The sequence below is a fragment of the Cetorhinus maximus genome, chromosome 5, assembly GCF_964194155.1.
Source record: "Cetorhinus maximus chromosome 5, sCetMax3.hap1.1, whole genome shotgun sequence".
Classification (NCBI taxonomy): domain Eukaryota; kingdom Metazoa; phylum Chordata; class Chondrichthyes; order Lamniformes; family Cetorhinidae; genus Cetorhinus; species Cetorhinus maximus.
The window spans coordinates 85,454,178-85,467,996 of record NC_135883.1 but is presented as its reverse complement, the minus strand read 5'-3'; the positions used below and the strand labels follow the sequence as shown (position 1 = coordinate 85,467,996).

Here is a 13,819-nt window from a genome sequence, read left to right as displayed (position 1 = left end):
CAGAGTGCATGAGGGCAGCTAGCACAGATGTGAGTTCAAGACTAGAATTGAGGAGGGGGGGTTAAGAAGTCCTAGAGGGAGTTTGGCCTAGTGGACTGAGGACAAGGAGGGAGGTAAACAGACCAAGTATTGATACAAATCATGAGAATGGAGGGGTGGCCCAATAGGTTACGATATGTATCCTATTAATTTCCTCATTTCCCAGCCAAAGAGCTCATTCTGTTTCCTTGACAATGTTAAAAACAAGCTTATAAAAGCAATGGCTTTGCTGCTGTTCTTCTTCTTTATTCACTCACAGGATGTGGGCAGCGCTGGCTAGGCCTGCATTTATTGCCCATTCCTAATTGCCCTTGGAAGATGGTGGTGAACTGCCTTCTTGAACCGCTGCAGTTCAAATGGTGTAGGAACACCCACAGTGCTTTTAGGGAGTTCCAAGATTTTGATCCAGCAACAGTGAAGGGACAGCGATATATTTCCAAGTCAGGACGGTGCGTGGCTTGGAGAGGAATTTGCAGGTCATGATGTACCCATGCATCTGCTGCCCTTGTCCTTCTAGAGGTAGAGGTTGAACATTTGGAAGGTGCTGTCGAAGGAGCCTTGGTGAGCTGCTGCAGTGCATCTAGTGTATGGTAGACACTGCTGCCATGGTGCATCACTGCTGGAGGGAGTTTAGGTTTAGGTTGGTGGTAGATGGAATGCCAATCAAGCAGGCTGCTTTGTTCGGGATGTGTCAGCTTCTCGAATGTTGTTGGAGCTGCACTCATTCAGGCAAGTGGAGAGTATTCCATCACGATCCTGACTTGTACCTTGTAGATAGTGGACAGGCTTTGGGAATCAGGAGGTAAGTTACTCAGTACAGAATTCCCAGCCTCTGACCTGCATACTAGCCTACCTGACTGAATAGTATTGCCTTATAGTGAAAATGATGCAACTTCAGCATATAATGTTCTTGCGTAACAATTCTTTTGGTTAAAGAAACTGGCCATTGAAAGCAGAATAAGTAAAGCAATTATATATTACTTTTTCTACCTGGATATTTCCAGTCAATAGAGTCAATAAAAGAAGCACAAAATTAAAGTTTTTCATGAGATACACTTGGCAGTCATTTGGGGAGAATAGTCAATGATTTCAGTAAGGCACATGCTTGTGGAGTAGACAGAGAGTTAGCTGAAACAATTTAATGTGTTAATCAACGAGTTAATACATTTCGGAATGGAAATATACACTTAAAGGAAAGGTGCTGATATATGCGCATGAACGGAGAGATTCATATATATAATTCCCAAACAGAATGAGTGCAGGTAGATAAAAACATTTTAAAGCCAATACTATTTTGGGATTTATAAATAGAGATGCAGAGTACAAGAATTAATGAGTAATAATAAATGTGTTGGTTTAGGCCACAGTTAAAATGTGTGTGCAGTTTTGGGTGCCCTTTTATTAAAAGAACATTAAGGCTGTAGAGTCATAGGAATGGGGAAATGATAGTTTTGAGGAGAATTTCCAAAGGAGCACAGCAGGCTTAGAAGAGATTTAGTAGACTTTTAAAATTATGAAGGGTCTTAAAAATAAATAGGGAAGGACTATTTCCTCCATCTGGAAATTCAGTGACAGATGGTCATCAACTTGAACAATGCATGATACAGGGCTATAGGAAGTGTGTGGGGCAGTGGGATTAATTTTGGATTGCTCCAGCGCAGAGCAGGTTCAGACACAGCAGCCTCCTCCTTACATCTATGATACCAGCTTAAAATGTTTTCTTGTATGCTAACATGGTCACTGCCTGTATTCCAAATGTTAAGTAGTTTTGTTTAATAAGTGTTTAACTGTGGCCTTTTTTCTACACTTAAGGCTTGACTTAAGCATAATGTTTTCTTTCCTTAATGCTTCCCTGTGCCAGTTACCCTGTGCAGCATTCAATTAGTACGCCAGCTATGAGGTAATGTGTGTTGACATATTTGAGTCATAGCTAAATTTTAGCTTTAAGATTTTGTTTGGACCGCATTAACTAAAAGCTAAATGCTTAAACTTTTTTATGATTTGGGGGAGAAATTAAGTGTTTTTGAAACTTTCTCCAAGGCTTGGGAACAATTTTTTGTTTCAAGATGAGAAACTGGTGAATGGAGGTGTTGATTTCAGGTAAACCCTGTGCTGGTTTGATGGAGATGTATGCTTATCAATCATGGTAGATTGTGTTTATCAATCAGGGTAGATTAAATCAGATCACTAGAATTAGCAATTTACTTACATTGGGCTTTGTAAAATTTTAAGACTTATTCCCCCATACATCAATTGCCACTTAAAAATCAAAACAGAGTTGTGATTACCTCCAACATTCTTTTCATGTTTATTGGAATAATTTTACTTTGATAATAAAATCACACAACCATGCACCTGGCTTGGAGGAATTACATGGCCCAGTGGTGTCAGGGAGGAATTACTATTTGTAGACAGTAATTATGTATTTTAACTTTAATTCTAAGAAACCAGAGTTCAATAAATGTATGGTTCCCATTTGCCAATTATGAACATTGCAAGTTTAGGAAGCCCATTTAACCTAAGCCCAGCCTTTTTGTTGGCTTGAAAAGGCACTTTCCATTTAGGATAGATGCAGTAACAGTTAACAGCAGCCAGAAGATATAGCTTTGATTAGTCCAACTGCCTTTCTTCTGGTCCTCCATTGAAGTGGTTTTGGAATTGCCTACCACTACCACAGGTTCTGCAATAAGTACTTAAGCTGGAGGAGGGAATAAGAAATATTTTTTGTTAAATATTAGCCTATTTGATGATTCTAACAGACAAAATCTTTAACACATTCATAAGACTTGTCTTCTGTCTGTAATGTAGACATAGGTTATTTTAATTGGTTTACAATTCCAGTAAATAGTGAACAGAGTGACTCCACTCAAACATATTAAGTATTTACCAATATTGCCAACAGTAAGTTTTGAACAATATCACCTCCTGGATTTATCAGTTCAGCACAGAAGTCATTATACTTTACAAGTTGTCTTAAAGCTGGTTAATTTACAGTTTGCAGAGGAAGCAGTATTTAGGTTGACAGCAGCCATGATTTTTGGCCACTGTTATTGCCTGTCTGTTGGTGAAATCATGCCATACTACAAACAGAGCAATTTATGGTTGCTATCTTGTATGTTAGCATAATTAAAGTTCCTATTGTTGTTAAATTTGTGTTCTGTTCTTAAAATATACTTAACTGTAAATTTTACTAGTTGCATCTGTATTTTGAGAACACTTAGGCCCCATCAGCTTAGCGTAATGTACCCCTCTTCAATAAGCAGAAACTTACTTTGAGCCATTGTAAAGTTTTTCAATTTACTACTTCATCAATAGTTTGGAAGTTCATTAATAGTGAATTCAACAGTTTTTTTAAACTAAACACATTATGGTGCTGTTTTTCCTGCCAATATAAATTGGAATGTAATATACATAGAGTGTATTAAAATGTGATTCTTAGTAAAACTTAATATTTATAAAGTCTTACTGAAATGTGAGAGCCATTTGCCTTCACTCTATTTAGTGAATAAAACTGCAGAACACAAATCATTCAGTGTTTCTTGTTGCCACAGAAATTCTCCGATGTTCAAGTCCTTTGAGGAGCGGGTCGAAACTACAGTTAGCAGCCTGAAGGTAAAGATTTTGCTATCATAATTTGATGGTGGAATATATCAGCACTGCCATACCTCTTAAACCTAGCTTATTACTTTGGTTTGATCTGGTTATGTTGCATTTAGAATTTCACCTTTTATCTTCCTTAATACATTTGAAATTTCATAGATCATCTTCATTCGTCAAAATTAATTAAAGTAATTAAGCCCCACATTTATAGGAGGCTTCATACATGTATCCAATTACATAGGGCACACGGCACAACAACCAGTACATGCCACTGTGTAAAAAAAACCAGAAAGATGGAAATCTTTTCTGATCTAAGTCTATCATTGTACTATCTATTCCTTCTCCCTTATGTGCTGGTCTAGCTTCCCCTTAAATGAATCTATACTATTTGCTTCAACCACTCCCTGTGGGAACGAGTTCCACTTACTTACCACACTTTGGGTGAAGATGTTTCTTCTGAATTCCATATTGAATTTTTTGGTCACTATCTCATATTGATAGCCTCTAGTTATGCTCTTCCCACAAGAGGAAACGTTCTCTCTGTATCCACTCTATCAAAACCTTATATAATTGTAAAGAGCTCCATTAGGTCACTCTCTGTCTTTTTTTCAAGAGAGAAGAGACCCAGTCTGTCGATCCTTTCCTGATATGTATACCCACCTATTTCTGATGTCATCCTTGTAAATCTTCTTTGCACCCTTTCCAGTGCCTCTATGTCCTTTTTATAATATGGCGACCAGACTGAATGCAGCACTCTGTATGGTCTAGCCAAGGTTCAATACAAGTTCAGCATAAATTTATCTAAGTTTTCTGAACTTAGTTGACACAATAATCACTTGGCTCAATGAAAATTAGGGGAGATGTATAATGGATGGCCAATATTAGCCATTTTACTCCATTTCCCAAAGTCATAATTATCCCAGAGGAGTTGTGATCAATTGCAATATTGAGGTCAAGCAGAACTAGAGAGCAGGGGACTAATGGGACCCAGTCACTGAAAAGGGGAGGAGGCAAATGAGAGGCACGTCACATTTCAGGATTTCATACTTTGCTGTCTTAGAGGAACTTGGCGCATTAATACTGAAAATATTACAGTGGAACTGGGTTTAGTAGAGGGTAAATTTAGAGGACAACAGAGCTGGTAGGTATAGTTTAGATTTCTGATGGGCATCTAAACCAGCATCTAGCAGATAAGGAAAAATATTTTGATGGACCAATGATCAAGAATCAAAAGTACAATTTCAAAATTTGAGGATGATACTAAATTGGAGATATAGATAGTACGCTTGCACATTTGTGAAATAGGCAAATTATTAAACAAGAAAAGATGAACTATGTTAAAATACTCCTTCACCCACAAGTATACCTTTACAGATATATTACAGATTTGTAAGGATAACACAAGTTACAAAAGCTATCTTATACTCTAATGTTCATAATAAGTATACAGTCCATGTAAACCAATAGACAACCTGTGATCAGACACACCACACTCTGAAACCAAGTGACAGATGCCACCTCAACCAGATGTTATGGATCTCTCCTCAACTCCCCCAGACGCTTGACACACCGTGAGCCAACCAGTCTCACTGAACTCCATCTTTCACGAGGGTTTCCAATCTCCACTGTCGAAGGACTCACTTCGGAATCTTCTCCCAAGGCAATGCTTTCTCTCAGACGCCTTCCGCAAGGGTTCATCTCCAGGGTTTCGAACTCTTCTTTCGATCTTCCTCTCCCCTGGGTCACCACATGCATTCAAGCTGTCTTCCTCCCTCTCTCTCTCTCTCTCATTGACTCAGCCGTCAACAGTACACCACTGCTTCACATGCCCATAGCGAAGAGTTACAGACCTTCAGCGTCTCTTGTAAGCTATTCTCACTTTAAATCTGTTTTCTGCAGCTTTTGTCTCTTTAAATCTGAAGCTTGGAGCCTTTCTCTCTGCCCCTCACTCTTAACTTCACTTAACATGACCCTTTCCAGGTTCCTGTCCTTCATTAGAAGGTCTGCTTGGGACTTTCTCCTTTTCCAGTCCCTGGATTTTGGGCTCTCTTTAGTTTGGGACTTGCTATCTGTCCCCTTTTCTCCAGTCTCTCCTGGCAGCTACTTTCAAAACTCAAATAGCTTCCAAATCAAACTGTTGTTTCTAGTTTCTTCTGCGTGTCTCTGTGGGAGGGACCTGCCTCCCTGGACCCCTTCTGCTAGGCAACAGCCCAGTTTCTCTACTCTTGTTTGTTTAACTTAGCTGCAACAGTCGTAAAACTCTCATTAGAAATGCAGGCACCTTTTAAAGTGAAACTAAAACTCAATTTGACCTTTTCTTAACACACACATACATAAATACAAATCAAACTTAAACTTTAAAGCTAAAACTTATTCCTAACACCTACAAATACAAATACAACTTACTTAAACTATCTCTATTTCCTAACAGCTGTTAGCTGGAAAGTTCCAGAATTTTGACCCAGCAATGATGAACAAACAGCAAAATATTTCCAAGTCAAGATGGTGTATGACTTGCAGAGGAACTTGGAGATGGTCCGTTCCTCTCCGCCTGCTGCCATTGTTCATCAGGGCATTGTAGGAAAGTCTAATATCCATATTATTCCTTCAGAGATGGAGGAGGATCTGGTCTGTAAAAAGATAGAAAACCAAAACGTAAAACACTCAAGTGACATTGTTCTTTTTCTGAGTTGTAACTTCATTCAGCCCAATCAAGTCCATCTTGGCTCTTGCATTCTAGTTGAGCAAATAGTCTGAGTCATATTTATCTTTGCTTTTCCACTATACATTTATCCAATCTAAACTTGAGTATTTACACAATTTCTCCCTCAACTACTAACCTTGGAAATGAATTCTACAGCCTCACATCTCTCACAGATTAAGAATGGCCACTTAGGCTACACCTTGGAAAGTATGCAGTGACAACCTACGATAATTGATACATTCAAAAGAGTAGAAAACTGCCTAAATATTTTTGCAGGATTATTTTATAAAGACTTTAAGCTACTCTTGATAGATCCCTGTCCTAACCTTCTCAACATTATTTAATAATTACAGGTTACAGATTGACCACATGTAACTGCTGTCCATAATGAATGAGCTTATATTCTCCTTGTGTAATAGTTACACACATCAAGGGCAGTACATGCCACTGTGTAAAAAAAAAACTAAGCATATCTATTATGTTGGTAGGCAATTAACTTTGAGGGCATAAAAGTCCAGTTTGATGCTATCCTTACCAAATATTCACAGCTGCACTTTCAGTAAGAATTATTGAATAACAATTGAGAATGTGAATTCTGTCTGAATTATTTTTTTGCCTTCCTGATGGTTAATGTAGTGGCTGTATATTCAGCCACCTGAGCAAAGATTACAAATCACATCTGGAACCACTTAAGTTTTCATTGAGTGCAGAATTATGCTCCCAAGATTAGTTTGATTTCAAAGAGTAACTACAACTATACAAAAACAAAACAACTGTAGATGCTGGAGATCTGAAAAACAAAAAATGCTGGAAAAACTTGGCAGGACTGGTGGCTTCTGTGGAGAAACAGCATTGACATTTCAGATCTGTGACCTTTCATTAGAACTGGGAAAAGTTAGAAATGTAATAGATTTTAAACAATTGAGAGGAGGCAGAACTAGGAAAGAACTTGCTTAAAAGGGAAGATCTGTGATAGGGTAGAAGACGGGAGAGATTAAATGACAGAAGTGTTGATTAAGCAAGGCCAAAAGGAGTAGTAATGGATTAAGTAAAGATATGAAAGATGTGTCTAGAGGCGGTGTGAGTGGCAGAAGGACAATCAGCTACCACCCCAAAGCAAAGAAAGAGAAAACTCTTTTGTCATTTTATCTCCTGTCTTCCACCCTACCTCAGACCTTTTTGTTCTTTTTTCAACCCTGTCCTCCTTTCACTTGCTTGTCAGAGACCCAAAATGTTAGCTGTTCCTCCCTCCATAAATGCTGCCTGACCTGCTGAGTATTTCTGGTAACTACTACTTTGTTAAATTGACTGCACAGCTCCAGTCTTTTCAGTTGTTTCTTTTTTGTATATCCTGTTTAAATTCCTTGCCTTTGACAATAGACAGTCTACCATCAGATTGGGAGAGGTGGATCTTAATTTTCTGTAAATGCACAATGTGCTCTGTGCAAGTACTTTTGTTCTAATAAACATCAAAAGATATTGATGCACCTATTTTTTAAAATATTGTTATGCAGTAACATTTGTCCATAGGAGATGGATTGACTGAGTGATAATACTAGTTCCTTGCATGAACAGGGCCAGAGAGTCCTGTTAAAAGACTGTTAGGCACTTAACTACACAGTGCCAAAGTATAAATAATTTTAGGATAGGTGCTTTTTATATAAACAAGTTGTGAGAGACTTGTCATTCACACAGGCTTTCCTTTAATTTCAAATTCATTGTGGAATAGAGATATAAATTACAAAGCTAGGGGGAAACGTTATACTCAACGTAATCATCAGATTAAATAATAGATTGCTAAATCAGGATTCTTGAGGCTATTCTGAATTTTCAGTGTTCACCTGTCTAAGGTTATATAGTTAATCATGTGTAGGTCCTGTACTACTGTTACCCGATGTGTGCTGATTTTACTGCCAGTATGATTAGTATTCCTCACTACTTCATATTGTCAAACAGATTTTCATTAGTCTTTGGCCTTTCATTTCTCCCAGTATAATTAACACCCTAAGGTGGTCTTCATTCTTTTTAGTTACTTACTCAAACTGTTTTTCTTCTCTTTATCTGGATGATGTAGTTATTTATTGTTGGGTGTATTGTATCTCTAGAATTAGTTTAAAAATAGCTTCTGACCTAGTAAGTTGACTGCTGAAATGTAACCATAATATTCAGACTGATCAAAAATGTGTTGCTGTTATATAGAGGTTATTGAGCAGACATAACCTCTCTGATACTGTGGATTTTTCAAAATGCCTTCAATAATTTTGTCTGTTTAGTGTAAAGTTGGTGTGCCTGCCCACAGCAGTGGAAGTTTTGAAGATGTCCTGAACTCTACTGTCAATGCAAGTGTCCAGGAATCAACTGCAGGAAATCATCCAAATGAAGACTTTGGAGTTTTTTAAATCTTTCCATTAATACTGTAAAATCTCAATGTATAAATCTTGGTGTTACTAGGTTTTATTTAAAATCCAGTAGACCTGTCTCTCCTGAGTGTGTTGGGAAAGACAACCTGGAATTATTCAAAACAAAATAGTGGGAAAAAACTTTCTACATGTTATCAATAGAAAATTGTTTCATACACACTTATATTCTTTGACCATGTCTTTACTATATTTATAAAGAGCTTATTCTGAACTTTTATTCTAAGCTCTATCTGTACTTGTGTTGTAACAGAGTTCATTGAGTTACACATGCTTCAAGCAAAACCTGTTTTAAGAAATGTTTTATAAAACACTGTTCTGAAGACTTGATGTATTGTACTCCAGTTTGAGGTCTTGCAGAAAAAAAGAATGGATAAATAATTTCTTGATACCAGCTCTATTTGCAACTTCTTGATGATGGTCATGAAGTAAAATGCTATAAAATTAAGTATTTAGAAGTAGAATTAGCTATTTACAATGTTCTGTTAAAATAATTTGGCATCGCGTTTGATGTAAATTGGAAGCATTTTTAAGATACTGTATACATAATATCCAGAATATACAAAATTTTGAATGTTACATTAGCTTTGCCTCTTAATTAATAATGGTAAAGCTCTAATTGGATGTGTTTTTATGGGGAGACCCAAGATGGATTTATGCATAAGTAGAGTAATTGCTCAGCACTTACACGCACTATTTACTCTGTGGTCCAGTTTCTTAGTTGGAAGCTCACCAGACAAAATTAAAAGGAAGGAAGATCAAGAGATGATTGCCTTAAAAAAACCAACACCAAAATGAAAGTCATTCTAAAGATGCTATAATTGAGAAATATTCTTTTTTATTCAATTGTTATACTGCATATGAAAATGTTATAATCTGAAATTTCCAAATCTCAGCTAGTGTCACTATTCCAAAATGTGTCATTAACATTGTCAGAATAGATTCCTCTCCCCACCCCACAAGAGGAGTATGTTTAGAAAATTTTAATTTATAAATTCTAAATTAAATACATTTATATGTGTTGATAGTGCTTTCAGTACTCTGCGGCGGGGGAGGAAATGAAGATGTTTGTCCTTTGTGTTAGCTGTGGCTCACTTGATAGCACACTCGCTTCTGAATCACGAGGTTCTGGGTTCAAATCTCACTCCAGGACTTGAGCACAAAAATTAAGGTGTAACACTGAAGGAGGATTGCACTGTTGGAGGTGTTGTCTTCTGGTTGACATGTTAAACCGTGGCCGTATCTGCCTGCTCGGGTGGATCTAAAAGATCCCTTGGCACTATTTTGAAGAAGAGCAGGGGAGTTATCCCTGGTGTTCTTGCCAATGTTTAATCCCTCGATCAATACCATAAAAAAAGCAGATTATTTGGTCATTATCACATTGCTGTTGTGGGAGTTTGCTGAGCGCAATTAGCTGCCATATTTCCCACATAATAGTGACTACATTTCACATAAATAGCACTTCATTGACTGTAAAGCATTTTTCAACATCCAGTGGCTATGAAAAGTGCCATAGAAAATGCAAGTCTTTTTACTGTGGGAGGGGGAGGAAATGAAGAAATAAAAATAAAAAACTGCGGATGCTGGAAATCCAAAACAAAAACAGAAATACCTGGAAAAACTCAGCAGGTCTGGCAGCATCGGCAGAGAAGAGCAAAGTTGACGTTTCGAGTCCTCATGACCCTTCAACAGAACTAAGTAAAAATAGGAAAGGGGTGAAATATAAGCTGAGGAAATAAGGAAATGAAGAAGTTATTCCTTTTAGTGTGACAGGGAGCAGAAAGAGTTTAACCCTTTCTGTACTTTCAGGAGGAAAGGAAGATGAATTAGAACTTTCAAACATATTTTATGTCTCAAAACCTGTCCAAAAAAATTCAGATTATTTTTTCCCACTTCCATGAAAGTTACTGCTAGGTTCAGTTTCTTTGAGCACCAGTTGTTATCCGGTACCTCATCCAAATTGCAATGATTTACGTGCAAGTGTTGGCAATTTTGTCTTTGCTTAACAGACCAATTACATAGCCATCCAGAACACCTGCAATAGTTCCTATCCAAAGGTACTGAGACTAATTGCAATGCTTCTATTATCATTGTACCAGACTTGTAGCTAACTCAATGCTAATCTGGGACTGAGTTGGTCTGTATGCCTCACCAGTTACTACATAAACTCAGAGCTTTCAGCAGAGACTTATACAAAGTTCGAACCCACATTTTGCTAATTATTGAGAAACCAACCAATTTTATTGATAGTAAATTTGAATAAACATTTTGAAAATATTTTCCTTTTAGTTCAGGTACAGGAATGCTACTGTGGCACTCAGGTTAGCATTATTTTGTTAATTTCCAAGTTACTTTTTTGCTTTCAACTTTAACGATGATTGTTATTAACCATTTTCTAATCAAGCGGTTTAAAATTGGTTGTAGTTTGAATTGTGCATAAGTAAAATAAATCAGCACCACAAGAAATGAAGATGGCAGCTAACCTCATTAACACAAGGTGTGAGGGCAGCAGCTTCTTTCAGCATTGGGTTTATAGATTTAGAAGTAACTTTTTCATTAACACATCTATTATTTGCCCTGGGAATTATTTGTGTGTTCTCATCTCTTTGAAAGTGAGACGACAGTACATAATGCATGCCTGATGTCTTAAACGTGAATTTTTAAAAAATATTTTTATGGGATGCGTGTCACTGGCAAGGCCAGCATTTGTTGCCTATCCCTAATTTCCCTTGAACTAAGTGGCATGCTAGGCCATTTCAGAGGGCAGTTAAGAATCAACCACATTGCTCTGGGTCTGGAGTCACATGTAGGCCAGACCAGGTAAGGATGTCATATTTCCTTCCCCTAAAGGACATTAGTGAACCAAATGAGTTTTTAATGGCAATTGATGATCGTTTCATGGTCACCATTACTGAGACTAGCTTTCAATTACAAATTTTATGAATTGAATTGAAATTCCACCAGCTGTCATGGTGGTATTTGAACCCATGTTCCCCAGAGCATAAGCCTGGGCTTCTAGATTACTAGTCCAGTGATATTACCACTTATGTCACCATCTTCCCCCACCTACCATTTTTATTCTATTTAATGCTTTAAATACAGAAATTTCAGAATGATCAGTTGGTTTTGTGGAAATGTAGGCCTCATGCTTTTGCTGAAAATGTATTTTTTACATATATATTTCAAAAGCCATTGTACATTTCGATTGCACAGTGCTACAAAAGCAGCACAATGTTACCATGGCTCAGTGTTAACTCTCTTCTCTAAGTGAGAAGATTCTCTGGGACTTGGAAATACAATGTCATTGAACACTTCAAAAAAAGACTTGTATTTATATTAGCACCATTCATGATCTGAGGGTGTCCCAAAGCACTTCAGAGCCAATGAATCATGTCTGAAATATAATTGCTATTTTAATGTAGGAAACACAGCAACCAATTTGCACACAGCAAGGTACCACAAACAGTAATATATTAATGACCAGATAACCTATTTTAGTGATATTGGTTGGGGGATAAATATTGGCCAGGATGTTCAAAATAGTTCCATGGGATCTTTTACATCCAACTGGAAGAGCAGACAGGGCCTAGGTCTAACACCTCATCAGGACAAAGGGACCTTCAACAATGCAGCATTCCATCAATATTGTACTGGAGTGTCAACCTAAATATTTGTGCTCAAATCTCTGAAGTGGAATGCGATGCACTACTGAGGCAATGCAGCAATGTTGGAGCTATGATCTTTTCAAGACAACGTTAAATTGATACCCTACCCTGTTAAATGGACATAAACAATCGTACAGCACGTTTAAGGAAGAATGGAGAGGTTTTGTAGTGTGCTAAACAACTTGTCAGCCAGCACTGCCAAAAAGAGCTGATCATTCACGTTGCTGTTGGTGGGGCTGTGTCATGTATTAATTGGCTGCCATGTTTGCATACAAAAGTAAGCGACTACACGTCAAAAGCAGTTCACTGGCTGAGGTGCTTTGGGATATCTGGAAGACTTGAAAGATGCAGTGGAAATGCATGTTTATTTCTTATTGGTGTTGCACTCAGAACAATGTAGCTCTACACTTTTTTTGTAGGTCTGAGTTAAGTCAGTAAATGAGGAAATGATGTGTACAAGTTAGCTGGTTGAAATGTTTCCTTCCCATGGTAGGTTGCTGCTCTGGTTTTTCCTCCTGTAGTACTGGATTGCATGGGAGGAGGCTGTGAGCAAACTGTCCTGATTGATTGGTGTTGCTTTGTTACGTGGAACAAAGTTTTCTCCTCTGCTCAAAAGTTGTGACCTGCAACACTGTGGTTCCATAGGCATCTGGGGCCTCCACTACTGCTTCAGAGCTAAGTTTGATCTTGTACTTGCTTGACAATTACCAATCCCTTGTGCAATTTCCAAGGCGTGTTAGATTGTGGTCTGGCAGTAGTTGTTTCTGTCGCTAGGTCAGGTACTCCAAACTAGATGTGGCAAGGAGTAAATGCAAGGTAAAGCTCTCTCTCTCAACTGCTTCAACAATGACTCAGCCCCCTGACCATTTTTTTCTATTGATATGGTAATCGGCTATTTATGCCACAAGCTGAGACTGCAGTATTAATTAAGCACAATCAGAAACCCAAGTAAAACTGAAGCAATGACATTTTTTTTAAAAAAGAGACGATTGAGGCTGAAATTCACACTTTTATTGTAGAAGTTTATAATACTATCTGACATCATTTGAGATAGACTATTTTAAGGTAACTGAAATTTTACATGATGTAACATAAGAGTCCCTTTAAAGAAGTGATAAGACTTGACATTTCAGGTTGCATATCATCTGGAGGGATGACTGAAACAGGTAATTATATCTAGCGGAGGATGGAAATACGGGTGAGACCTCTCTGCCCATCGTCTGAAGGCATGACTGCAATGGGTGAGAGTACAGTGCCTGAAACAGTGAGACGAAAACAGTGAGACTTACCAGTTCTTTTAAAGGAACTTTAAGGTAAAAACTGCTCTTTTCAGAGCAAATTTTACATGATGTAACTGTAAAATTACTGCTCTCACCATGAAAAGCTTCAAACAA

General features: G+C 37.7%; 1 protein-coding gene across 1 annotated transcript in view; it reads left to right on the top strand.

The window, feature by feature from the left end:
* tpd52l1 (tpd52 like 1) overlaps positions 1–9,785 on the top strand; it is a 44,412-nt gene extending 34,627 nt beyond the window's left edge. Inside the window, exons 5-6 of the mRNA XM_078542156.1 lie at positions 3,591–3,651; positions 8,617–9,785. Of these exons, the coding sequence (XP_078398282.1) occupies positions 3,591–3,651; positions 8,617–8,742 (187 nt within the window). The 3' untranslated portion in view covers positions 8,743–9,785. The remainder of the gene's footprint in view (positions 1–3,590; positions 3,652–8,616) is intronic.
* The last annotated feature ends 4,034 nt before the right edge of the window (positions 9,786–13,819 follow it).